We start from the raw sequence: 27,789 nt of genomic DNA, 5'->3' as shown, positions 1-27,789 counted from the left end.
GCAAGAGATGTCAAAAAGATATCACTTAAGACAAACTTTAACTTTTATCGAACGGAATAAGACAAAGTAAAAAAAAAAATCCATTGGTATTCATCGTCTGGTGGAATTTTAAGACCACCTCGAACTATAAATTTAAGGTAGTCACCAAACTTTTCATAACAAAGTAATGTTTGGTTGAACAAATTGTTTTCATTTAGTGACGGATCCAGGATTTTTTGGTGGTGGTGGTGGTGGGGGGGGGGGGGGATGTTGAAAACAAAAGTGGTTAGCGTAATTTTTTTGGAAATTACGAATCAAAAGATATCGACTCAGTTTTGATTCGACTGATAGTATTTGAGTTGTACTATGGGGAGTTAGTTTCTTATATATATAGTTACATTTCCTCGGGAAATAATTACACAATTTCTTTTTATAGACTAATAGGATTTTGTGTAATAAATAAATTAAGTACAAAATCTACAATACAAAATCGAAGCGTCTTTTCTTACTAGCTGCAAATCTATCAATTACGTCGTTTTCTTCTAAAGACATGGTATTATAAATATATAATAATGCCAAGCCAGTTAAACGCTCATCATTGGTTCGGTTACGCAAAGGACTTTTTAAAATATTCATGGCGCTAAAGCTCCGTTCAGCTGTACATGTTGTGATTGGAATGGTAGAGAAAATCCAAAGAAGTGTCTTGATGGTTGCCAATCTATAAAATAAAATTAACAGAGTAAGTTAATAAGCAACAAAGTTAATAAGGGATATTGTTTCTATGCAATTGCCTACATACGGCACGAGGAGTCACTAAAGCTATATTTAAAGCATTTGCTAAATAATTAGCGTTGTTGAATGGGCCGAAATCAGCATTCATCCATATTTCATTCTCATCGCAGCGCCATGTTAAAAGTGACTTTTTCACAAAGTTTATGGCATTTAATGCACCAATGAGATCGTTATTGACTGTTTGCAATAATTTAGACAATGTTACTGTTAATGCCATAACTTTTTTGATCGTTTATAAAAGTTGTGCATTTCTTAACTGTACTAAACATATCCCTTTTTTCTGGTACAGAACAAGTAGAATTTAAAACTAAGTTCAGGACATGGCTACTGCAATGTACAAAGACTGCGGATGGAGCCACCTTTCTTACGTGCTGCTGGACACCATTATAACAGCCAGACATAGCTGATGCGCTATCATAACCTTGACCTACTAAGTAAGTAAGGTCAAGACTATGCCCTTTCAGAGTTTGAATAATTAGTTCACCTAACCCTTTACCACTAAGATCATTAGCTTTCTTAAAGTTTAAAAATTCTTCTCGGTTTGTATGAAAACCATTTATCAAACACACAAAACGAATACATACACATAACTGCTCGTGATGAGAAACATCAGTAGTTTCATCTGCAATCACCGAAAAGTACTTAGCAATTTTAGCCTCTTTAATTATTTTTTCTGTTATAATTTGACCACAAATGTCTATTAGTTCATTTTGAACCGTTTTTGAAATATATGTTGCATTTTTTCCTGAACTTTTTAAATGGTGTTCTAAAACTTTGTCTCCAGCATCGACCCGATAAGCCAACAGTGCTTGTTTCAAGACTGACATCGCCGTCATCTCTTCTGCCTCGATATGCAATCTCAAGTCTACCGCAAAGCATAACAGTTTTAATAATCGGCACCAAACGTTCGCGTGATTCTTTTACTTCCGCTTTGTACTTTTCATTGATCACTTGATCAAAATGATCACCAAATACAACAGAATTTTTGTGATATTGGTTGCTTAAATGGTTAGTCAATTGTCCATCACTTCTTGTCAAGTGACTGTATTTTCTAAGCGGTTTGTTAACTAATTGTGCCAGTTTTGTAGCCTTGCTATGATTATTTTCACCTACTTCATTGGCAAATAAAACACAAGTGACACAAAGAAGACCATTCAAAGATGGGGAAAATTTAAAGCTGGAATAACTTCCAACTGATAAGTGTTGGAAACCAAGGTATACCTTCTGTAGGTTCTTCCCACCCTTCATTGTATATAGATATTTGAAAGAAGAATCCGGCATCCAATGTTCAGTCATCAATTTCTTTTTTTCTAAATCATTGAGTTTTTTCACATATTCAATATTTCTTACATCACCCGAAAAAACACAAGCAATATCATTACTGGCTGGATGAGAATTATCTTTGTATGCCTCGTTATCGGTTTCTATTAACATCGTTTGAATAGGTGTACAAGTAAAAGATTGCGAGAGGACGTCGGTTGGTTCAAAAGGTTTATTAATACTGCAATCAAATACAGGTAAAGCTACAAAAGTGCAAAGTGTGTTATCAAAACGAATAGGAGGTTTTTTAATCAAAAAATCCGTAATAAAAAGCCTAGGTTTCCTCAGCGGTCGTTCTTTGCTCATGGTAATCTCAATCTAGAATCGCATATATATATATATATATATATATATATATATATATATATATATATATATATATATATATATATATATATATATATATATATATATATATATATATATATATATATATATATATATACATATATATATATATATATAATATTGTTTAAACTTACCTTAAAATTTAAATGTTTTCTAAAGTTTTTGAGTGCGAAAAAAAATAAAGTACCAGAAAGTAAAATTGTGCGGCGCAATAGTATCTTTTTTATATGGTTAAATCAAAGTGAAAAAAAATGAATGAAACATTAGGCATTTCTTATGGAAGAATTTAAGATCAAGAGCGCAGATTATTCAATAGTTTCAATATTTTGATTATTTCAGGGTATGTATTTTCTGGTGGGGGGGATGCATACCCTCATCCCCCCCCTCCTTTGGATCCGTCACTGTTTTCATTATATTAATTTCTAAAAATACATAATCACTATAGAGCTCCACGGTTTTGTTTCGTACGGAACAAAACACTTGAAACGGCTGATCCATAAACATTTTAGACAAATTACTTAAGTTAGGCAAAGCGGAACGTTTTGTTCAAGGTAAAGGTTTTTATAAGAATCATAAACTTTATAGTAGTTTTATAATATTTTTTGAACATAATAAAAAGTACTTCGTTACTCCAAAATACTGCATTACTCTGAAACACAAAAAACTTGCTATTTTATTTTCAAGAGAATTTTTTTTTTAATTATGTTAATTTATGTTTTATATTATTTAATAATATTGTTGTTGATTTTATTTTTTGTTTATTTTATTTAGGTGTCACTCCTTTGACTAGTCATTAACTATATGAATGACACCTAACCTAATTTGTAAAACTATAATTAAATTTGTAGTTTTTAAAATTTGGTTAAATAAATGAATGAAGAATTATTGCGGCTTTATAAGCATTAAGTGATCTGTTTAAATGTTTTATATCTAGTTTATTTTTGAATTTAAATGAAATCAAAAAATATATTGCCTCAAAAGTGAAATATATTACACCAATATTATTTTTATATAAAAAGATGAATACTGACTTTCATGTAAGATAAAAGAAAAAGTATATAGACATTTTATAATTATTTTTTTTTAATTAGATTTTAACTTTTTACTATCAAAATTATTGCGTGGTAATACTTTTTTTAATACATTAAATTCTTTAAAAGAATTGTCGAACGTTTTTTTTTCCATTGAAACATTATCTTCATTCTCTTGTTGTAAAAATGCTGTTTTTTTGTTTTACAGGTACGATCTTTTTTTTAAACTCTTTTTATATTGATGTCAAAGATAAACTAAAGTATCTTTTTATTATTTTTAACCGTGCTGTATATTTCATATATATATATATATATATATATATATATATATATATATATATATATATATATATATATATATATATATATATATATATATATATATATATATATATATATATATATATATATATATATATATATATATATATATATATATATATATATATATATACAGTGGCGTAAGAAGGATTTTAAATGATAAAGATAACCAACTTTTAAACAAAAAGAATATTCCAAATTTTTTACGTTCATATGTATGACCAAAAGATTCTTCACAAAAAAAAAAAAAAATTCTATGATAGGAGAATGGGAACAAAAAACCCTAAAATCTTAGCCCCTACCCCCTACCCAAAACGAGAGGGCAATGAGTTGAATTATTTATTTTTTATAAATAAAAACAAGTTATGTATTTATCGACAGATTTCAAACTATATGTTAAAATTATTCAGCGTTCAGTTTTTATGACCATGTAAAGAATCCCCCCCCCCCTTAATTTGAGGGGGTCACAAACTTTACATGGTCATAAAAACTGAACACTGAATAATTTAAACATAAAATTTGAAACCTGTCGATGAATACATAACTAGTTTATACTTATGAAAAAATAAATATTTCAACTCATTGCCATTTTAGGGTTTCTTGTTCCCATTCTTCTATCACAGTAATTTTTTTTTGTGAAGAATCTTTTTGTCATACATATGAATGTAAAAAAATTTGGAATATTCTTTTTGTTTAAAAGTTGTTTATTTTAATTATTTAAAAAGCTTCCTTCGCCACTATATATATATATATATATATATATATATATATATATATATATATATATATATATATATATATATATATATATATATATATATATATATATATATATATATTGTTTATGAAAGTTTTGATAATCCCTCCGTTAACGTCTACTATAACGACATATCGTAAACACTATAAAGGTGTATTACAGCATCAAAGTGGTAGATGCGTAATTGCAACTGCACCTAAGGAGTTAAACTACCAAATAGAACCAAACTTGCCCCGTGGAAAAGTTGCTCTCTTGATACTGACGAAAAATTGTAAGAATGCAGACATTTGGAGTATTTCAGATAAGTTCATATTTAAAAATGAAAGATACAATTTGACTGCAAATAACCATGTGGATCCAAGAAAGGTAATATAAATAATGTTATTTTATTCAATTTACTCTCGTTACAATGTAGTTACAAGACTTTTTAAGGACCATAAAATTTTGTTGCAAATAATTTTAACATTGGTTAATTAATATTATTTAATCAATATTTAAAATAAAGTATGTTTATAAAAATTGATATTTTTATATACAAACTGATTATAAAAACTGTTTGCTTCAAATTGTTTTTTTTTTCAAATGTTTTTCCCACTGTTTTCCAATGTAAGTCAAACTTTAATAGCATAACTTTTAATATTTTACATTCACTCAGTTCTTATCTTTGAAAGTTTAGGGGACCAGAAATTTATCTTTTTAATTATCACATATTTGTTTTTTTAAACAGAAGACTTTCAAAAATTTCTAGGACCATTTTTGAACATTAGTTACTAAAAAACTCACACATCAAAAAATCTTAGAAATCTTAGTTTTAATTTTGAACCTTTTTTTTTTGTTTTACTTGAGCAACAACAACAAAAAGTTTTATGAAAAAAGTTTTGATAAATATTAAACTTAAAAAATGACAATAAAATATTCTTGTGGAGTTATATTGGTACCTTTACCCCTCCCCTATAAGCATTTTTTTTGAGTTTCATTTTTGACATTGTTTTGTTGTATACATTTTATTATTGTCATAGGATCGACCTGGGATTCCAGTTATTCTTACAAGTGGTTACCACAATCATGATTTTACGCATTCAACATTTTTGTATAGCTATGACAACAAAATTTACCACCGAGAGACTGGATTTTGCGTAAAGTTACAGATTAGTGAGCGTCCAGAGCACGAAAGAAGAATTGTTAAACTTAAGGGAACCATAGTTTTTTCAGAAACTTGTTCCGGAAGTCGAGGGGAGAAGTTTTTTTTTAAGGATAAATCTAAATTTCAAACAGAAGTAAATGGAAAAACAGAAAAGATTCAAGAAGGCAAGTTTTATTTTTATTTTTTTTTGTATGAATTTAAAAGTTCACAAGCATAAAATATTTTTTTCCATAAATCAAATAAATAAATTTAATTTTATGTTGAATATAAGTATAAACGTTTATACTCATATTCAACATAAAAATTGCCATGTTGCTTGCCATTGTGGTTTACACCACAATGTCAAGCAATATGGAAGAAACCATAGTGAAAATGCCAAAAAGTGCAAGTTTTAAATATTCGGTATTTAAAAACGACGGGGTTGAATGGGTTTTACTGGGGCATAGTGGGAATTTACCAATTTTTATTACCTAGCTTTTTATCCAATCTTAAAAAATAATAATAACCTTTTAAAGAGTTTTGAAAAATCTTTTTAAATGTTTTTTTCTGTAACAAAACCATGGGGCATCTAAAATCTAGTTTTAGATGCCCCATGAAAAGCTAACGGTTTTATCACAGAGCACGGCAGATGAAAATTTAACTCGGAAGTTCACCCCTTCTCCCCATCTGATGACGCAAAATATTTCAAAAACTTGTATTGAACTTCTTCCCTAAAGTCTAAAAAAGAACTTTATGCAACAAAATATATGCATAACAATAAACGACTTATTATGCACCAATTGAATGGCCTCCAAAAAATCCAATTAAACACACAATTTTTTAATTACAAGAAATATTTCTGACTCATCTGAAAATTCTCATTCACTTTAGTTGTTTTGATTGATTTAGCGAAAAACTTTGATACTTTTAATCCAAAATTCTTTTTAAAAAGTTAGAGTGGTACGGAACAACTGGAAATGCATAAAGAGTATATCACCTAACATGTCAAATATAACATGCGGTGTTTCTAAAGAATCTATATTATAACCTTGCTTATTTCTAATTTGTAATTGAAAAAGGTAGAAACATATATGTTTTAGTTTGACAGCCGTTTTAGAAATTTTTAAAAGTTCCACCATTTTCTCAAGCTAACTTTTTCATCATTGTTTAAAATTCTATAAAAGGTATTTCTTCAAGATTTTTTTTATTTTTTTTTATTTATATTATTATTATTTATTTATTTTGCCGTTGATAAATATTACAAAAAAGAAATTACAATAAAAGAAAAATCCTGGCCGGAGCAAGAAGAAGTCAGGTTGTCTTATCACCGAGCCCCGTCACACAAAAATTTACATGCACAATAAATGATAAAAGACAAAAAGACAGTATAAATACAAAAACAAAAACAAATCAAATACTTCAGCAATAAAATAATTTGTTGCTAACCATCTTCAAGCAGAATAATTTTAAAAATAAAAAAGTAAAAACGACAGAAAATCATGAAAGTTATAAAAACACAAAAAAAAAATGCGTTTAATTTAAAAAAAAAAAAAAAAGCTATATATGTAAACGTAAGTATTTGGGCTGATTATTAAATATCATCAAAAATATGAACGAAAAAGACAATTTTATTTTCGTTATCTTTTATACTAATGGTTAGAAACCACTTTAATAAAAGCTAAAGAAAGTGATAAAGATTTAATTTATTTTCAAGCGATTCAGTCCAAACCTTTAAATTGTTTTCAAAAAAGATATTTGAAATCTAATATATCGAATTCCATGTTCAGTAAATACCGTTTTGAATCATCCTTAAAACTTTGCAAAGTGCAGTTTAAAACGAAGTTTTGTTTTTTACTAAAGATTGGAAGAAATTTTTTCCAAACTAAAGGTCCCCGATATTGAATTTGGTACGAACTTAATTTAAGAAAGTTTATGGGAACCACAAAGTTATTCACTGAAAATTTGGTTGGATATTTATGGGAGATTTCATTAAAGTAGGATTGAAATGTTACTGGAGAAAACCCAAGTTTTGCTTTAAACATAAATAACATTACTTGATAAATATTTAGCTTATAAATATTTAAAGCTCCAAGCTGACGTAAGAGAGGTTCGCATTGTGTTTTTCTATTTGCCCCACACATTGTAACTTCACCTTCATTGTAACTTCACTTTATTGTAACCACAGATTGTAACTTCAATTCTTTAAACAAAATTTTAGAAAACAATTTTTTTTTGCTGAAAATGTATTCATTTACTTTTTGGAACAATGTGTACACATTGTCCAAAAAAAGTAAATGAATTTATTTTCAGCTAAAAAAATTAGTTTCCCTATAAAAAATTAGTAACGATATATCGTTAAATCCATAACTTTTTAGTTTAATACACAATCTGTTGTGAGGCACAGAATCAAAAGCTTTTTTCATAACCAGGAAAATGATATCTACTGGTAAATTATCTTCCATTGCCTGATTTATTAGATCCATAGATTCTATAAGGTTTGTACAATAGTTTTTTTTATCTAGAAAATCCAAGCTATTCCTTAGTCAAAAGATTGTTTTTTTCTAAATGCTACGTAATTGTAACTTTAAGGATACGTTCCATTACTTTGCTTATAACTGAAGTTAGCGATATTGGTCGATAACTTCAGTTATAAGCAAAACTTTAAACGATATGAGTAAACTCTATCTACTCCTGTACATTTATTTGGATTTAGAGACTTCAGGATTATAGAAAATGTGTCTGGTGAAAATGTAGGATCATCACATATAATGTTTTTATAATTTCCTTGGTTAAAATAAAGCTACAATAATTATTAAAAGAATTTGCTATTGATAAATAGTATGTTTCAAGTTTGCCGTTTACATTTAATGCGTTATTCCTTCCTTAACTTTTGATTTTTTGTTTATATATGCATAAATTGTTTTTGGGTTTCTTTTAATGTAATTTAACGTAAAAAGAAACTTTTTTTTTTTTACATTAAGTATGCATATACAATGTAAAATTTACACTCATTTTTTTAGGTTCAGATGAAGCAATGAAATTGCTTACCCACAATTTATCCGAAAAATCATATGGTAAGATTTCTGACGAGTTATAAGTAAACATAATATATTGTTCATTTTATTTACTAAAGATATTTGAAAATCATTGATGTGGAGTTATGAGAATCGCTTTTATTCAGTTAAAAATATGCTTAAATCTGGGGCGGCTGTAGAGGGTAATTTGTGATGCCTAGGATTCATCCATAATATTCTAACAATTTTTAAATGAATCCCTTTGATAACTTAAAAAAATTAAGGTTAGACTTATATATAAGTTTAAGCTTAAATTTTTTAAGTTATCATAGGGATTTATTTTAAAATTGTTAAATTTCATTGATGAATCCTGTACTATATAAAGTACACAAATTATGTATTTGTGTATTAATTAGGGAAGTACAGGAATTCCGTTCCGACCGGAATTTAGGACTTTTACGTTTTTCTGGTTCCGGCCGCAATTACAATTCAGGCTGGAATGCCGGAATTTATTTTTTAACTCTTTTTTTAAACACATGTGACACAAACTGTAAATTAAATCAAAAAGTAAATGTCCTACAAGGCAATGAAGAACTATAAGTAAACCTAAGTAAAAAATACAAATTTCTTAACAAACACAATGTAATTTTGTTTTCAATAATCAATTAGGTAAAGATTTTTGGAAGTTTAGATATATTGTAGTGCAAAAAGAGTTGCTATCCAGTTTTGGGTAACAAACTAGCTATATTTTTTTTACCAAAAAAGTTATCTCTGAGAAAAGTCTCATTTTAAATGTTTTAACTTTAAATATAAGATGCCTAATACAGTAAATATTTCAATTTTAACTTAAATGGAAAAATAGACAACAAAGATATAATTTTAAATATAAATATTATGCAGGTTAAAACTTTCAATCCGGCTTCGGCCGGAATTTAGAATTTCCATTCCGGTACACTCCTAATATTACGTCTTTAAAAGTATTTAATAAGTACACTCCCACTTAAGTATTTTAGGATCATTATTTCAAAGTAAACGGGATTGTGAGATCCCTTTTACTTTGATCCTGTTCCTGGATTCGAGATAATCATGATGACAGTAAATATCATCTATAAATCGGAGAAATACGTTGACAACATTGGTATTAGTAACTTTGCCGAATTTTAATTGACCATTTCATTTTTTTACCAAAGCGTTGTATGGATTTGCGTATGCGCATAGGAGATATTAGACTTCTGGTGTTTTTAAACAAACGCGTAACTTTTGTAACATCGCTATATCGCATATATTACTTTTGGAAAAAATCGTAAGTATATGTCAAAAAAATTGTAAAGATTTTAATCACAACCGATTTACTATTCCAAGTAAGTTTATTTTTCAATATTTTTGATATTCTTGACTTATGGGCTGTTTATAGAAAAACGGCTTTTGGAGTAAGTTGAAAAATTTCAAGGGACAAGATGACTTATAGTATTTACTATAGTAAAAAAAAACTAACAATATTAAGAATTTTTCATTTGATAATACTAATAACAATTATATTTTTACATTATGTGAATTAAAATTTCAGCGAGTTTGCTAAAAATTTTATTCACGTAAAGCTAAACCATTACTCCAAAAACGCTGCGTAAAAACAATTGCTTTTTTTTATTTACTTTTTTTAAATTTACTTTTAAAATTTTTTGGTTACTCCGATTTTGGGATAAATCAAAATTTTTCAAAATTATTCTTTTCCTTAAAAAAGCGCCATGATTTCAAATGAAGAACCTGCAAAAAACTTGTCTGTGAATAAGGTTGGTAAAATTATCATTTCTTAAGTTGTATTTTAAACTACAGATTTGCATTATAAATTATATAAATTGTTATGTTTTTTTTTAGATAATAAACATATATGTTATCGGCCGACCTATAAGTGTTTACGGTCGCCAAAAAATCGCCGACCTCGTTTCTATGTTTTATGGTAACCCCTTTGTTTCAAATTTTTTTTGCCGAACTGATCCCGACCTCTAACAGTTTAAAATAGGCAATAAATTGCCGACCTAATTTTTTAGTAATTCAACTTTTATAAGTTTAAATAAACATTAAGTTTATATATAAATATAATTCATTCTACTCAACGATTTTCAGCAGATTTATAATCTGCTTCAAATAATAAGACAAAAGTTTATATTTCAGTTGTAAGCTCAATATTCGTAACATATTTTAATTTCATTGCCATATTTTGATTTCACTTAAATGAAAGAATACTGCCATTTTTTTTTAATTCAGATTTATTATATTATCCGATTTCAGTTGGAAGCTCTAGTCCCGTAAATAACGTCAACGTCACATTTCTATTTAAGCTAAAGGCAGGATAAACAATGCCGGCTTTTTTCATATCTGGAAATTCAACAGGACCGTGCTTAATTTTATTCCGATAAAACGTTAAACGAGAGTTTTCCATATCCAACAACAAACCAATAGTTGAGGCAGTAGCAATACCTTAAATAAAAAGCTATGCAACTTAAAATTGTATTTTCTCAGCAATAAGTAATTGTAACAAAATTTATAAAGTCATACAGCCGAGTGTTAAAGATAATCACAAAAGAATCAGGAATTATATAAAACACGAGAAACTACATAAAATATTAGAAACTATAAGAAATATCTGGAATTACGTAAAATATAATGAACTATATACAACATTACTTTTAACTACAAAAAGTATCAAACTAAAAACAAAAAGTATTTATCATTTAGTGACATTGCTAAAGGAATTGCGTGTTAATCATTTCAATTTATTTTTTAAACTAATCTTAAAAAAACCATATTACAGAGCACCGTCATGGAAATAGCATTTAATGAGGTGGTTTTTTCTATTTCTGTTCTTACCAAGAATGCTTAAATTTTGGACCTTTAGTTCCGAACAACTACAGTTGCTTAAGTATAAAATAATAACTTGATTAACAGATAATATTAATAGCTGAGAAAATAATTTTTCTCAAACAATCAAATATTACTATTTTAAAACAATCAGTTTTAAATAACAATTTACAAAACTGTTTTTTGAAAATGCTTTCAAAAATATTCTTCTTTTGTTAAACATTAAAAAATATATATATATTTAACAAAAGATAACAGTATTCCATACAAAAACAAATAAGAAATTTATATAGGTAAAAAATAGAATCAAGAGTAAGAAAATATATATAGAGAGCACAATAGAGGACCAATTAGCACAATAGAGGACCAAATAGACCAAAAATTGAAAGTTGCTAAAAATGAAAAAAGATTTGTTGTCAATTTTAATTAAATAAAAAGAAGTAAAGTTTTATAATTTAAAAATTTTTTATAAAATTTTTATAAAAATAAATTTTTTTAAAAAACTAAAAAAGTTTAATAAAGGATCGTCCATATATTACGCAACGCAAAATATATTTTGCGTTGCGTAATATATGGACGATCCTTTATTAAACTTTTTTAGTTTTTAAAAAAATTTTATTTTTTTAAAAATTTTATAAAAAGTAAGAGATTAAGCTCTTTTACGCGGCGATTTTTATTAAACCTAATTGGCTATTTTGATTTTTTATTTAAATTGTGAATATTTGCGTTACGTTTTTTTTTTTAATTAAAAAAATAATAATTTAAAATAATTTAATAGTTAATAAATTTTCTACCTCATGTGAAATGAGCTTAAGGAGAAAACCAGTATGACAATATTATTTGATAAAGCAGACGCTCAGATGATCAGCTTGTAAGGACTCAGTAAGAATGTCACAATTCATTAGGAATATCAACAACATTGCAACAACTATTAATACCAAACAACTAAATTTTACTCGGATTAAAATTCACTGCAAGCACTGCCTGGGATTGATTGCTTGTATTGAGCACTTAGTACACAGTACTAGTACTGAGCAATCAAAAAGTAATAACTTTTTATTAAAACTAGAGTTTCATCACAATAAAACCACTTTGGAGGTAAAGTTATTAGGAAAATCATTATTATAGATGAAAAAACTACAGGACCTAAAAATTGAAATAATCTAAAAGTTTTTAATAAAATTTTTAAAAAAATTCAAAGTTTAATAATTTAAAAATTTTCTACTCCATGTGAAATGAGCTTAAGGAGAAAACCAGCATGACAAACTTTATCATTTAACATCTAAAGAATATATCTAAAGAATAGTCTTTGTTTTACCGCTTCCATCAAATGCATGGTAAAACCTTTTTGTTATTACAGTAACAAATCAGAAGTATAACAAGAGAGTTCGTATAACAGAAGTATAACAAGAAATTCGTATTTATTGTCAGAGAGTGAGTTGTTTGACTTAAGATAATATATTTGCTTTCATGCTTACTTGGAACCAGAAGATTACATAAGAAATTTTCAGCAAAGAAACTAAAAAAACAGAGGTTTTGAGCTTTAATGCGAGGAGGGTCAGTGGTACTAGAATTAAATCTTTTAGTGCAATAAGCATTAAAGTCACTAATATCAACAGTATTGGCAAATGAATGGCCTTACAAGTAGGTTTACAAGTAGCAAGTGGGTTTGGTAAATAACTTTAACCCAGTGAATTTTTTAAGGTGAAATTTTTCAAAATTCAATGGATAAAAAATTACTTATAAGACCGAAAATATTTGTAACATATAGAAAGAAACAATTGGGTGATAATGTTCGGTGACTATTTTTTTTAATGTTTCTGTGATTTTCTTAAAAATGTTTCTGTGATTTTTTTAAAAATGTTTCTGTTATTTTCTTAAAAATGTTTCTGTGATTTTTTTTTGTTTCTGTGATTTTTTTTGTTTAATATTTTCTGAGACTGTAGTCATGACTTAAATTATTAGAGAAAATTATCTAAAACACAGATAATACTTAATCTCAAATGTTAAAATGTTTCACCAAAATTTGAAAAAAATAAATAGATTCAACTTGGTGGTAATAATAATTATCTAAAACACAGATAATACTTTGCACCATTAACAATAAGTTATTCAGTTGTCTCATTTCTGCTAATCAACAGAAGTCCTAACGAAGGGTTTTATAAGACCTTGACAAAAAAAAAGGAAAAAAAAAAAAAGACACCATCTATGCGCAACATGGGATTTTTAATACTCTGATATTTTACAGCTGGTAATGGAATTAGCTTTTCTATGAGCTACCACAGAGTTCAAGAAACCTTATTACCAGCTTCCATTAAAACCATTAAGCTAAGTTTCACAGCTGTATGTTCATTAAGATATAACAGAGAAAGTTGTACAGTTACTATCAAAGAACTAATGGAGGGTGTCTGCCAATATTTAAAAATAGATTTCTCTAATTTTTCCTTGATATTTCTCTGATTCATTACCTGTTTTCCATGATTTTATTTACCTAAACTCAACTTCAGAAAAAATAGACTTGAGTTCTTTTAATAAAACCCTTTTCAATTGGAAAAATATAAAAATTAATACAATACACATTCAAAGTATCAAGAATAATTTATAAAACTCTAAATAAAATTTTATACTATATGTATAGTATAAAACTTACATAAGTTTGATGTAAGTGATGAAGAGCTGTTTTCCCTAATTTCTCCCTGATTTTTACAAAACTCAACCTGATTTCCCTGATTTTTTCCAGATATTTGGATTGCCTGACCTTTCCCTAATCTGACGGACACCATGTATAGGCAAAAAAATAAATAAATAAAAGAGTAGAACCATAAAAATCTAGCATTTATCATCCTAGCCAGAAAACAATGTCTTGCAAATCTACATCTACATCCATTTATAAGATAAATATGACATGTTAAGACATTTCTTCTTCATATAATAAACTAATGTATATGTAAGCAGGGCATGAGAAAGGTTGTACTGTATTCCATGTTACAAGTAGCAGAATGATTATGATGATATTATTCATGACATGACCTGAAACACCAGAAATACTTGGAACTTCATAAAATAATAGAAGCTTGACAAAATACAAGAAACTGCATCACAAATTAGGAACCATATAAAGTAAAACATCAGAAACTATTTGAAATATAGTTTCTAATATTATATAAAATATCTGGAACAACATAGAACATCAGAAACTACAAGAATTATCTGGAACAATACAAACCAGAAATTACATAAAACACCAGGAACTATATGAAACATCAAGCTATATAAAATGTTAGGTACTAGATGAAATACAAAAAACTATATAAAAAAACCGGGGCTATACAAAATATCAGTAACTACACAAAGTACTAAGAACTATATGAATTATCAGAAACTATACAATATGTTGAAAACTATATAAAAATATAGGGAACAAATAAAACATCAGAAACTTAATAAAGTATCAGAAGCTACTCAAGATAAAAACCCAGAAGGATGATACTACACATTACATCTATTAAACCTTTTCAACCTTTATCTTTTTTTGTTCTTTATCCTTTCAAATCTTCTGAATCAAACATTAAATATCAAATTTAAGTTAATATAAGCAAACACTATTTAATGTAATAAATATAACATAAATGAAAATTTACCGCCTTCAGATCGAAACATGTGAGCATTATTATGTTGAAACCAACTTCGTGTGCTATCTACATAAATAGACCAGGCCTTGTTGTCTTTTCCAAGTATGGCATCTTTAATACACCCTTGTTGCGCAACACCTATTGCTGGATCAGGGTTTCCTTAATGAACAAATAATTGTTTTAATTGTAAAACAGCTTTTTTAAAAAAAGCCTAAACGCTCAAGGTATAAAAAATTAAAAGTTGACGTAAGCTGTTTTAGATGCCTATAAACATTAGTGAAATAAAAGTGAAAAAACGTTTTTATAAAGAGTTAGTGACATCAGTTATTTTTAAATTGCATTTTTCTTGAAATACGTTAAAAGCAACTTAATGTCTTAACAGTGGAACACTTTTTTTGTGGTAGTTCTTTCTTAGTCGTATCCATTATTTAAAATGCTGTTGATAATACTTTTTTATCAAGTGAGTAAAATTTTTAACTAAAAAACTTATTCATATTTGCCTGAAATACGAGTCTTTAAAAAAAAAGGCTACTAAACAATGGCTTTATCCATCCTTCACATATAAGTATCAGTTATCCATCAACAAATATAATTGTCATTCACTGTTAAGGCGTTAAAACGCTTTAAAAAAAAAAGCTGAAGTGTACTTGATTGAAAGAAATATATTAAGTAAGAAATTATTTTTATATGAAATGAAAATCATTATAGTATGTTGATTTGAAAATAAATTTATGATATTGGAAAAAAAAGATTATATGTAATATAGAACAAAATCAATTATAGCATAAATGATCATTTGTTGCCAATGTCGTAAAACCATTAATGACGTTGGTAATTTATGTAATGACATAATGGAACATTGTAATTATTTGATTAAAATACCTAGTAATAAAAATTTTCTTTTTGTAATATTTTATTTTTAAACTTCATTATAATGCCAAATAAAGTATTTTATAATAGAAATTATCTTTTTAAATTATAGATCTTATGCTTTTAGTGTATTAACTTTTTATAGTATCAACATACCTTCATATCGATCAATATGTACTTCCCAATAATGTTTTCCTCTACAAAAACCAATATCACAGAGAGCAACACGATTTTCAAAACTTGTACAGGTAATTGTACGATTTTCGTTAGAGTGAACGATGTCTGAATGGGAATTTTTTTTATCAAACTGAAACGCAGCAACTAAAACATTATATTAAAGTATACAAAACTTAAAGAAAAAATTTTCTCTTTTATAAAAAACCAAAATTGGTTCAATATGCTTTTGTTTGGTAAATAAGCAAAACAATCATTAACATGACACAACAATATCAAAGAATAGATATATTGGTTTAATTCTTTTTCAATATAAAAACAACACAAATAACTTACGTTTTGAAGTAGTCATATTTATCGTTTGACCTGGTTGACTTTCACCTGCAGAATTAACACATCTAACCTTTACTCTATAAGTTGATGAACATTGCAACCCTTTCAATATGCAGGAGGTTTCTTTTGTTTTAAGAACGTCCTGAAAACTTCCATTTAAACCATCATCCAGTTCTACGATATATAAATCTATTTGATTAAGATTTCCAGGTGGATCTTTCCATTCAAGTGCCATTGTGTTATACTTTACAGTGCATTTTTCCAGCAACATAACTGGCGGGGAAGGTTCTGTAAACATAAATTTTTTAATTAACTCTGCATTTTCAAAAACATAATAAATATGGTAAAGGTAATTTTAAATATTGTTTCCTTAAATGAGTTACTTATATCACTGCCACCATAAAAGTGCTTTTATGGTGATAACAAAATAATAAACTATGTTCACAACAAGGTTCAAAGTCCATACATAATGAATATTTATATAAATTATTTCAAAAATTATATTATTAAAAATAAATAATTATAAGAAAAACTAAATATACCTATTTATAATTAAAAAAATTGTTACTTTTTATTTTTTTCTTTGGTTGTGCTTTTTGAAAATGAGTATTAGTAATTACTTCTTCAATAGATTGTATGGATAGAGAGAGATCAATTTCAGACAATACTGCTGGGTCAAGCGTCTCAACTTTAATCATTGTTTTTAAGGTAGATGCCACTCTAAAAGTATTAAAAGAGAATAAACCTCGGTTGTGCAATCTTATTGAAACTAAATTATGTGGATACTTAACAAGGGGTTTACCTAGAGCACAAAGAACTTGATATTGAAAGAAAAGTTGATGGATCTGTTTCTTTCAGCACTTCTTTTGTGTAATGTATCAGAGCACTCAATGACGTTGTTGTTTTTGTTATAATATCTCTTTGTAAAAGGAGCTGTTGATTTTGCGCTGCAACAACAGATGAAATGTGTTCAATTAAATCAATCTTTTTTTTTTCTAACTGCAGAACAAGCTCATCTATTTTTGCAACTACAAGAGACTCTAGTTCAACTCCATTCTCCTAAAATTATAATTACAAGTAAATTTAAATTTGAACTTAAATATAAAAAAACAGCAACTTTTTGAAAACTGAGTAAAAAAATTGAATAAGAAAAAAAACTTAAGTATTGAGTGCGCACATGCAAGGTTCCAACCTCCATTTCTAAAAACCCTGCAAAAGCTATAAGTTCATTACTTTTAACTTCCAGTGCTGAAACCAACGAGACCATATCATTCTAAATTGAAGAATCTTAATATAAAAAACTTACTTATTCTCTTTAATTAATACAACTATAGAGAATAAGTAAAAATAAAATTACCTAATTAACAAGGATACTCTTTAAATTAGTATCCAGGTATTATCAAATGTGGAACGAGAGTACAAAAATAGTTATTTAATCAGTTTTGCATTGGTAGAGTTCTTTTAATCAACAAAACCTCTTGAAATAACAGTAAATTACCCATCAGAGATTGATAATCAAATTGAGTCCCAGTAGTAAAAATTATACTTAATTTTAGAATTGTTACAAAGAGAGGAATGGTGATGTCCTTCAATCACGTTCAATATTTTTATAGTAATGCTGGTAGAGTAAGAAAGAAGCTTGTAATTTTTTTTTCCTAATATTCATAGTTTCTAATTTATAGTCGATAAAACTTTTGACCTTTTAACACTGGTTTTCGTGATTTTAAAACTAAATTCATAGGCATCCAAAGTTTGCTTTTATATTTATGTACTTTTTTTAAACTTTAAATAAATAATAATTAACAACATTGAGGAAAACCCTTCTAGTCTAAAAATCATAATCTGAAATCTGACATTTTTGAATTTGGGGCCTACTACATACATTTGTCGAAGGTCTCTGCAAGGTATTTTATTGTATTTGGAATCGGTATCCTATTATAATTTTTTTTATGGCTAAAAAAATTGATTGGGTATTGCTTACAAAAATACTTATGAGTAATCATAAACTTTCAAATAAAAATTTTAACTTGCGTTTAAAAATCAACCATCATGGCCGATTTTGAAGTGAGGGGAAGGGAGGGAGCACAGTAGTCAATTTCTAAAAAAATTCCTCTATATCCTGAATTTTCTAAAAAAAAAAAAAAAAGGTCCTTTAGAAAAATAGTGGGGGGCCCAAAGTGCACGTGCCCCCGGCGTCGTTGGACCATTATGAGAATTGGGAAAAGTTGCAAGATTGAATATATTGATTTTCTATTACTTCATAATATTCTTTCCATTCAAAAAAAAAATTTGGGAGGTAATGAAATAACGTTGCGTTACGTAATGATACGAAGTCTGAAAACTTTTTTTTTTTTAATTTATAGGATTATAGACGTGTAAATACTTTTAATCTGGTGTTTATTGAACATACATAAATATTTTTAAGTATGGTTTCTTTATTAACAGTTATTCAGTTTGGTTTATGGAGCGTTTAGGTAGTGACTTCTGAATTATTCAGAACAGAGTACCCTGTCTTAAAGCCGACGTCGGATTGAACCATAGACGATTTTACGAATAAAATAAGGGAGGGGGGGGGGGGAGGAGGGTGAATCTTTAACACACACACCTAAAATCACGTTCAAAACCAACACCAAATCAGATTTTATCTCAAATATTTTAAATAAATTATTGGAAACTTCACACAATCATACGGTACCTGAATTGGGTGAAATTTATGAAGAAAGTGGCTCTACGGGTAAACAGTTTTGTTCTGTGTTCGGTTGAACATGATTTTTAATGTTTTTGAATGTATAAAGTACAAGATAGACCGAGCACAAACAATGAAGAAAATTTACTTAGGTGTAATTATTCCTGTCAAAAAAGAAATAAAGCAAAATAGACTAGTTCAGAAAAAAAGCAGAATATATCTTTGATTTCATATTTAACAGCACCCTTTTAAAAGTTAATGTGCCACAAAAATTAAATTTGACTCAAATGGTGTATAGCAAAAATATCAGTTTTTTAATTGGTATAATATTTAATTATAATATTTATAGGGCGAAACCTTTTTTAAATCTGCTTTGTTTAAAACTCTTATATTTCTCATTTATCCATTGTCATTTTAATTATGCTAACATTGCTTGGTGCAGTACATTAATATGCAATATTAATACCAATACATTAATAAAACTCTTTAAATATGCAACATTAATACCAATACATTAATAAAACTCTTTAAATATGCAACATTAATACCAATACATTAATAAAACTCTTTAAATATGCAACATTAATACCAATACATTAATAAAACTCTTTAAATATGCAAATACACGCAGTCAAAATTATATCCAATGTTAGCCGTTTTACACATTCCCAACCACAATTTATAAAGTTAAATATCCTAAATTTTTATCAAATAAGTATTTTTCATCGTTTAGTTTTATGTTAAAAACTAATAAAAATTTCTAAAATTTTTAATCCGTTAGTAATAATAAATCAGAAGAAATACTTAAATAGATATTCGAATAACACTTATAAACAACCCAAAAAGTTATTTTGCACCAACAGAATTTTCAATCTCTATTAGAGGACCCAAGGTATGAAATACCATACTTACAAATGAACTTACAAACTTTACCAAGGTTAAAAGAAGTCAAAATTGAGACAGAGATTACTAATAAATGATATACTGCAAAGCTATTTCTAAGTTATCAATGTTATTCTGTTTTATAAGAAAGGTATTAATTTATTAAAAATAACTTTTTTTCTTTTTATTTTTCTTATTATTACTTTTTTTAAATAATTTTTGGGGTTTGTTGTTGCTTGAAATAAGCATTAATAGATGATTTCTCATAACATATATAAAAAAATTTTCAATTTTAATTTTAACCTCACATTCTAAACTCTATATTTTTGATTTTTCCATTTATTTTAGTTTATATAGTGAATAAAATTTATTATTCTTAATATATACGAAGTTTATCAAGGGGCTTAGCCATAAGACATACTAAGTCTTTTTCTTGCCCCTGCTATCAGTATATACTGGTAATATCTTACGAAATTAGTATTTACACAACAAAAAACTTTTCGTCCAGTTTTTATTGCGGAAATGCGTTATAAAATTGCATTGAAGCAGGTGCAAGAATTACTGTTATCGATATATTACTGTTACAGAAATATCGTTATTGTAGTTTGTGGCAAATACATTATGCAATTGAAACATCGTAACAAAATTTTTAGCAGGATTCTATGATATTGCTACTGTAGATATAAATGGTTTACTATGTTACATGATTTATCTTTGAAGTGAAAGAATGGAAAGTAATATGTTTAAACGCAGCAAAAGATATTTCAAAACTAATTTTCAGTTCAATTGCATTGTAACCGCCCTTTGTGTGACCAACCTTATTTCTCCCGCAGTCCAATATTTGATTTGAGTGATTTTACCAAAAAACAACTGCAACAGATTTTAATTTTGTCATGATTGTAAAAATTTAAACAATTCCTTAGTTGAACTAAAAGTATTAGCATCAGATTATTCAGCTGATGTCGATATATTATATAATATTGAAACTGCTGAAGAAGATATCATTAGTTATAAAAAACATATAATGCGCGATTTTCTACAGAAAAAATCCAAAGTTTTTGCTTTTAAAACCTTGATAAAAAATCTAAAGTTTGGTTGAAAGAACATTGCTTAAAAGTTTTACGATCCTGATAAAATATATTGAATTATTTGTAAAGACGTTTATAAAAAACTTTAAAAAAAATTTTATTGGCTTTAAAAATGTGAAATGATTGTGAACGAAATTAGATCTGATTTGAAGGAAATTGAATTTCTGCAATGATTGATGGAGCCAATTTATCTCATATTTCTAAAGTGCAGTGCCAAAAACAACTAGCGGAAATGCAAAATAACGTGTCAACGAAAACAATATTTGATATAAAAAGTAGCAAAAGCTTAGCTCTTGAAATATTCAATTTTTCACCTGCTGTCTTTTTTCAATAAATAGGTAGAAAACTAACTAAAAACGATATTTTGGTGAAGCCATCCAATAACAATTTACACTATTCAATAACACCGTTTCATATGTCATAAATTGGTTGTGAAGTGCCATAAGTAAGTTTTATTTTACTTTCTAACCATCTTTAAAGCCATATTTCTAAAACTTAAAATATTTCTAAACTATTATCATTAGGATCTCTTGAAGTTAATCATTGAATTTAATATCTGCATCTGTTCCCTTAACATTGAGAACTCTCCACCATGAAACAATGATGTTAATAAAATTTGCTGTGTATTGTTTTTCTTTTATATGCTACAGTCCTGGATGATTATTCAAAACATGTTAAGCTTTGTCATAAAACACCCTTCAACAGGTAGAAACTGAATGCCTTCCAATTGAATAAAATATTAAAAAATTAAAACCTCGTTTAAAATTTAATAATAAAAGTAAATACTTGGATTCAGGTTCATAAAGTTTTTTAAGATAATCCTATTGTGCTACTTTATGTACTCCTTTATCATAAAAATAAGTTGACAAGTTATTGATTTATTTTTAATATTTTTAAGGAAATGGACATAATTGAAGGTTAAATACCACCATTAGTTGACAAGATTTTATATTGAGTTCATCTTTTAAAGATTTTGAAGAACGTCTGACTAATTTTATTTCCATCAAACTTTTTAGCTTTGACTTGACCTGAATATTTATTTATTGATTGGATAGTAGTCTTAATTTGTTCAAAAAGAAATTGAGAGCTTAGTTCAACTTAAGATACCATTTTAGAAATAAATAATGATCTACCAAATGAGAAATTAACCATTAGACCAAAAAAGTTTTTTCTTGATAAGTCATCAATTGCTTTTTCGAATAATGATCTTTTATGGTAAAACAACTTTTTTGTTGTTGTTATACCATAGTGGTACAAACCTCATCATGCAATAACAAACATAGTTTCCATTTTTCTTTAATAGATTGAAAAATATTAGTCAAAAAATGATTCTCATTTAATATAGAAACCTTTGAAGTTGTTTTTATCAAAATTTTTGAAGAAGGAAATTAATAATATGTTTGCAATTAATTATACTTCGGGATGCATCCAAATAATGAAATGATCTTTGTTTAAATGTTTCTAAACTACAATTTCTTTTTTTCCATACAACCTAAATGAAAAATTTGACCCTTTTAAATAGTCCCCAGTTAAATACGCCCAACCAGATACACCGTTTGCATATTTTCACTTTGCTAGTCTCATTAATTTCAAATCTTTTTATTAGATGCCTTAGTTGCTTATAAATTTTGACTGAAAAAAATTGTCTCCATAGCATCTTAGAAACTACAGTATTTAAGATGTTATGGAGACACAATATATAGTTTCTAAGATGTTATGGAGACACAATATATAGTATCTAAAATGTTATGGAGACACAATATATAGTATCTAAAATGTTACGGAGACACAATATATAGTATCTAAGACGTTATGGAAACACAATATATAGTATCTAAAATGTTATGGAGACACAATATATAGTATCTAAAATGTTACGGAGACACAATATATAGTATCTAAGACGTTATGGAAACACAATATATAGTATCTAAAATGTTACGGAGACACAATATATAGTATCTAAGACGTTATGGAGACGCAATATATAGTATCTAAAATGTTATGGAGACACAATACATAGTATCTAAGATGTTATGGAGACACAATATGTAGTATCTAAGATGTTATGGAGACACAATATATAGTATCTAAGATGTTATGGAAAAATAATATATTACTTCATTGCGTGCATATATGCACGCAACAAAGCAAACTATTATTGCAGCGCAATGATTAAAATCAAGAGGTTCTAGGTTCGTTGCCGAACGTTGAACAACTGGTATTGGTAAGGAAGGATGTGTGAACTTTCTAGATAAATGCTCTTCCACGGTTCTAAGACCGTAAGGACTTGTAATAAAACATAAGGAATTCTGGGAGCAACTTAATAACCAAAATACAAATCATAATAAGACAACCCAATAATATTGTTGAAACTGAGATTATTGATAAAAGCTCACTAATCCAATAATTTTTACTAACTTTTTTTGCATAACTATTTTAGCTTTTTACTTTATTCGTTAAACACCTAAAGACCTCTTAGATTGCGGAATCTTAAAAAAAAAGCACATATACTTGCGTCCTGTCAAACTATTTTTTTAAATTTTTAACAGGACGCATCATGGAGAAAATAAAAGGACCGAACATAAAGAAAATTGGAGAATTTTACTATAAAAAATAGATATAGAGAGAAACCTAGTAGAAAAAAAATACTATAATAAGAAATATGTAGCCTATAAAAATTTCTTGTCCCTAACTAAAACAGTCTGCATAATGCTAGACGTTTATAGTTTTAATAATGTTTCGACCAGTCTAGTCAAAGCATTGCTGCGGTCTACAATGGGTTAAAGATTAGTTTTTAACCAGTTATCTATAGATACTTTATTTAAACATTTTCTAAATTTCTGTGCTACACTAAGCTCATTTCTAACTTTTGCTACTAGTAATCTTCAAGTCAATCTAAAGGTACACGGATAATAGCTGCAGTATTTTATATAACATTTTTAGACTAAACCAAAGTACTAAACCAAAGAAGGTTACCTTATGTAATTAACCCAGGAATTGTTAGGTTACAGTTAACCAGGGAAAAACTTAGTTATATGTTCCAAATCTATTAATTCTTTATATTTAGACCAATATCTATAAAATTTCTTGTTTTTCTAAATTGCTTGAGCATATAATTTGTTATAAACTCCTCTCTAAAAAAGTTAGAAACTTCTAGAAAGTAGAGTAATATACCCTTGTTAAGGTATAATTTTTAACTTCCTAAGGTAAAAATTTATATTACAAATAATAGTTATTCATAAAATTTTCTAATTTCATATAATTTTTCTTTAATTTCATATTTTCTTATTTGTATTTTCTTATTTTGATTTTCTTGTTTCATTTTAAATTTTTGCATTTTTAAGTTTATATTTCCGCGTAGTTTAATTTATATTATTGCATATATGAATTTATATTTCCACATAACTTAATTAATATTTCCGCATAACTTAGATTATATTTCCGCAGAACCCTGCGAAGACATTGTTATTTGTTAAATAATCACTTCATTTACTGATTCAAGTTTAGTCCAATAAAACCCGTATGGACTTTTACAAATTTTGAAAGCTTATTTCAAATGAAATTGTATTGCTCCATAATTTTATTAAAGCTTATTTCAAATGAAATTGTATTGCTCCATAATTTTCCTTATTTATTATGTTTTGTGACACAGTAAAATATTTTACTTTACTAAAACTAATAAAGAAAAATAAATAACTTTTTTACTAATGAAATTAGTAAATAATGGTTACCTTTTGGTCTTTAAACATGATACCTAGAGCCTTAGATTCATGACCTTTATGCCTGCCTTCATCAAAACACAAGTAACACACCGGAGTTTTACACAGTGCGCAGTACATGCTAATATTTTCTTCTACGTGTTCGCTGCACGTCAAGTTTTCTTTTTTGATATGTTTAATTCTTTGAAACTGAGGTTCAACTAAAGAATGCGAAGCTAAAGGACCGCGCTTTGGATGATATATAGCTAGACACTTGTAGCAATACGATACAAGACATTGTTCGCAAGTAAATGACGCCTTTGAACATGGCGTAGTTTCACAAAGTTGACAATCAAGTTCACAACATAAAACTTTCTGTTTTTCTACCAATCTCTCTAAAATTAAATTTTTTGTCAAGCCATCTATGCCGCGTTCATCAAGTATAAAATAGATGCAGCATTTAGAGCACACAAGAGCTGGTGTGGAACTACCAATTTGGTTTAGAGAAACTTTCTTTTCTTTGTTTTTGTACACACTCTTGTCAACTTGAAATGGTTCAAAATGAGATTGCACTTGGCTTTCAATAACTAAAGATTCTTTGGCACACTTGTAGCATATGTTGTGAGAGCAAGGCAAACTTATAGGATTAGTCAATAAGCATAAACATTTTACACACTTTAGTTCATCGTATAATCCATTTGGTACATCCATCTTAATATCATAGATATTATAAATTATCTTGTTTACTTTGTCATATAAAGTACAATTTTTTACCGTAAAAACAATTAATAAACAACATTTAGAGCACACAAAAGCCGTAAAACTACAAAGTTGGCTCACGGAAAGTTTTTTCTATTTGAAGACCTTTGAATGTTTTTATTTATGAAATATAATTTTTCAAACTTTAAAAAACAAATTTAACTCTATATTCTCCTTAAAACTATATATAAGTATAATATATAAGTATAAATATGTCCTAGAAACTCGCTAAACTTTGTTTTTTAATAACTTTTTTTTTTACTGAACCTCTAACTTTTTGCATATTTTATTTTATTATTGTAAAGTTTATTGTTAGAATTCTAATGAGATTAATTTTTAATTAAAATTGATAAAAGAATGAAATAAAAATAATTTTAAATATTAATATAAATACAAATATAATAAATACATATTACAGATGGCTAAATAAAAATAACAGATGGCAAAAAAAAATTGAGTCGATGATTAGTTTAAATTCTGACTACTTTTATACTTATTTCTATTATTATCATTTATATATACTTTAATATATTTATATATACTTTAATATATTTATTTATATATATATACTTGCAAATAACATCTTTATACAGAGATCAAGGAGCTGGTATTTGTCTGGGGTAACAAAGAAAAACCTTTCTTGGTTCGGAGAGAGGCAAAGAAAACCAAAGAAACAAAAACAAGGAAAACAGCAGCAAAGCAAATAGATTTAAAAAAACAACAACAACGTATTCGAATTAATATTTACTTGCTTACTGAGAACTGTAATATAAATGTTGTTTTTATGTGTTTTTTTGGTTAATCTAATCAAAAAAATCCTCTCCGATTTATGGAAACTTTTTCATAAGTACGAGAAAAAAATTAGAAAAAGGCGAAGGGATGAAAAAGTGGAGGGAATGGTTTTTGTTCTTTAACTCCAACTGTTATTTTCTTTTTTTTAAGTAGAAATTTATATTTCAAGCTTTTGTCATGGCCTAAACTCGGTGTAAATCTCGAGAAACTCTTGAAAGAATTAATGAAGTCTAAGTTTTGTAAAAACAAGGTTTTGCATGAAGTTTTAGTATCGGAAAAAAAACTCTTTACACCGAGTTTAGGCCATGACAAAAGCTGGTTTGTTTTCAAATATAATTTTCTGCTCAAAAAAATGAAAACAACAGTTAGAGTTAAAGATGCAAAAATGTCTCAGAAAATGCACCATCTCTTAGTTTATATTTTATTTTTTTTCGCTTGAAAATCAAAACGGCAAGAAAAAATATTCTACACCAAATATGCGGAAACGGTTGTGGTATCTTTTTCAATCCCAGAAAGGAAAAACGTTAAGCAAGGTTACTTGACGCTTTACTTTTGTAGTAATATAATTATTACAAAACGTTATTATAACGTTATATTTTGTCAATCATATATAATATTATTTCATTGATAATAACTTAAATTTTAATGTTTACCGACGGTTTATTTCAGTTTGTTGTAAAATCCACTGTAATAAAAAAAAACTGGCGTGTAAAATTACTCAAAGCAAAATTAAATGGTAATCATTAAAATAAATTGGAAAAGAGAAAAAAGTTTTAGATCAGAAAAGCGGTGTAGTGGAGCTTTATAAAAGAAAAAAAATATATAAATATAAAAAGAAAGACAAAAAAGATATAAATTACCAATTAAATGCAAATTCTCATTCGCTTTATGATGTTTTTAAATTTAAAGTTGTCGTTCGAACTTTCGAACGTTAAAGACTAAAAAAAGTTATTCAAAGTTTTAATAGGAGAAAGTATTCTGAGAGCTTAGATTTAATCTAAACCTAGTTCATATTAATTAGTTGCTTGGCGGATCCAGACCATCTAGGAAGGAAGGGGGGGGGGGCAGTTTTAAGGTTTTATTGATTCGGTGGATCCAGACCGACCAGGAAGAAAAAGGCTCGCAAGGGGGGCATTTTTTGATTCGATGAATCCAGACTCTAATAAAGTAGGGGAATGGGCAATTATTAGGTTTAAATCATAAAACTTTTTTAGTAAGTTTTTTTTAGAATATTAGTCTGACGCTGTTTTAATTTATATAATTATGAAATTACGTCATTTTGATATCCTAACTATCCGATCCACCACACAATTTTAATAAAATTTCTT

General features: G+C 27.4%; 2 protein-coding genes across 3 annotated transcripts; one reads left to right on the top strand and one right to left on the bottom strand.

Annotated features, from left to right (window-relative positions):
* The first annotated feature begins 3,596 nt into the window (after nt 1-3,596).
* Nucleotides 3,597-26,495, top strand: LOC101235343 (uncharacterized). The gene is made up of 5 exons (XM_065804828.1): nt 3,597-3,678; nt 4,643-4,914; nt 5,568-5,856; nt 8,692-8,745; nt 26,263-26,495. Exons 1-5 carry the CDS (start codon nt 3,657-3,659, stop codon nt 26,469-26,471), a joined length of 846 nt encoding a protein of 281 aa, XP_065660900.1. The 5' UTR covers nt 3,597-3,656; the 3' UTR covers nt 26,472-26,495.
* LOC100212696 (E3 ubiquitin-protein ligase TRIM9) lies at nt 10,764-25,927 on the bottom strand. 2 transcript variants are annotated; one of them, XM_065804826.1, is made up of 8 exons: nt 24,944-25,927; nt 17,731-17,826; nt 17,356-17,612; nt 17,122-17,273; nt 16,557-16,841; nt 16,203-16,367; nt 15,186-15,335; nt 10,764-11,163 (listed from the first exon to the last, which is right to left on the bottom strand). In XM_065804826.1, exons 1-8 carry the CDS (start codon nt 25,619-25,621, stop codon nt 10,961-10,963), a joined length of 1,986 nt encoding a protein of 661 aa, XP_065660898.1. In that variant the 5' UTR covers nt 25,622-25,927; the 3' UTR covers nt 10,764-10,960. The 2 variants fall into 2 exon arrangements, with proteins under 2 accessions (XP_065660898.1, XP_065660899.1); XM_065804827.1 differs by having other exon boundaries at nt 16,203-16,328.
* Nucleotides 26,496-27,789: the final 1,294 nt, after the last annotated feature.

The sequence above is a fragment of the Hydra vulgaris genome, chromosome 09 (genome assembly GCF_038396675.1).
Source record: "Hydra vulgaris chromosome 09, alternate assembly HydraT2T_AEP".
In the NCBI taxonomy this organism is placed as follows: Eukaryota; Metazoa; Cnidaria; class Hydrozoa; order Anthoathecata; family Hydridae; genus Hydra; species Hydra vulgaris.
This window is presented reverse-complemented; position numbering and strand designations above follow the sequence as displayed.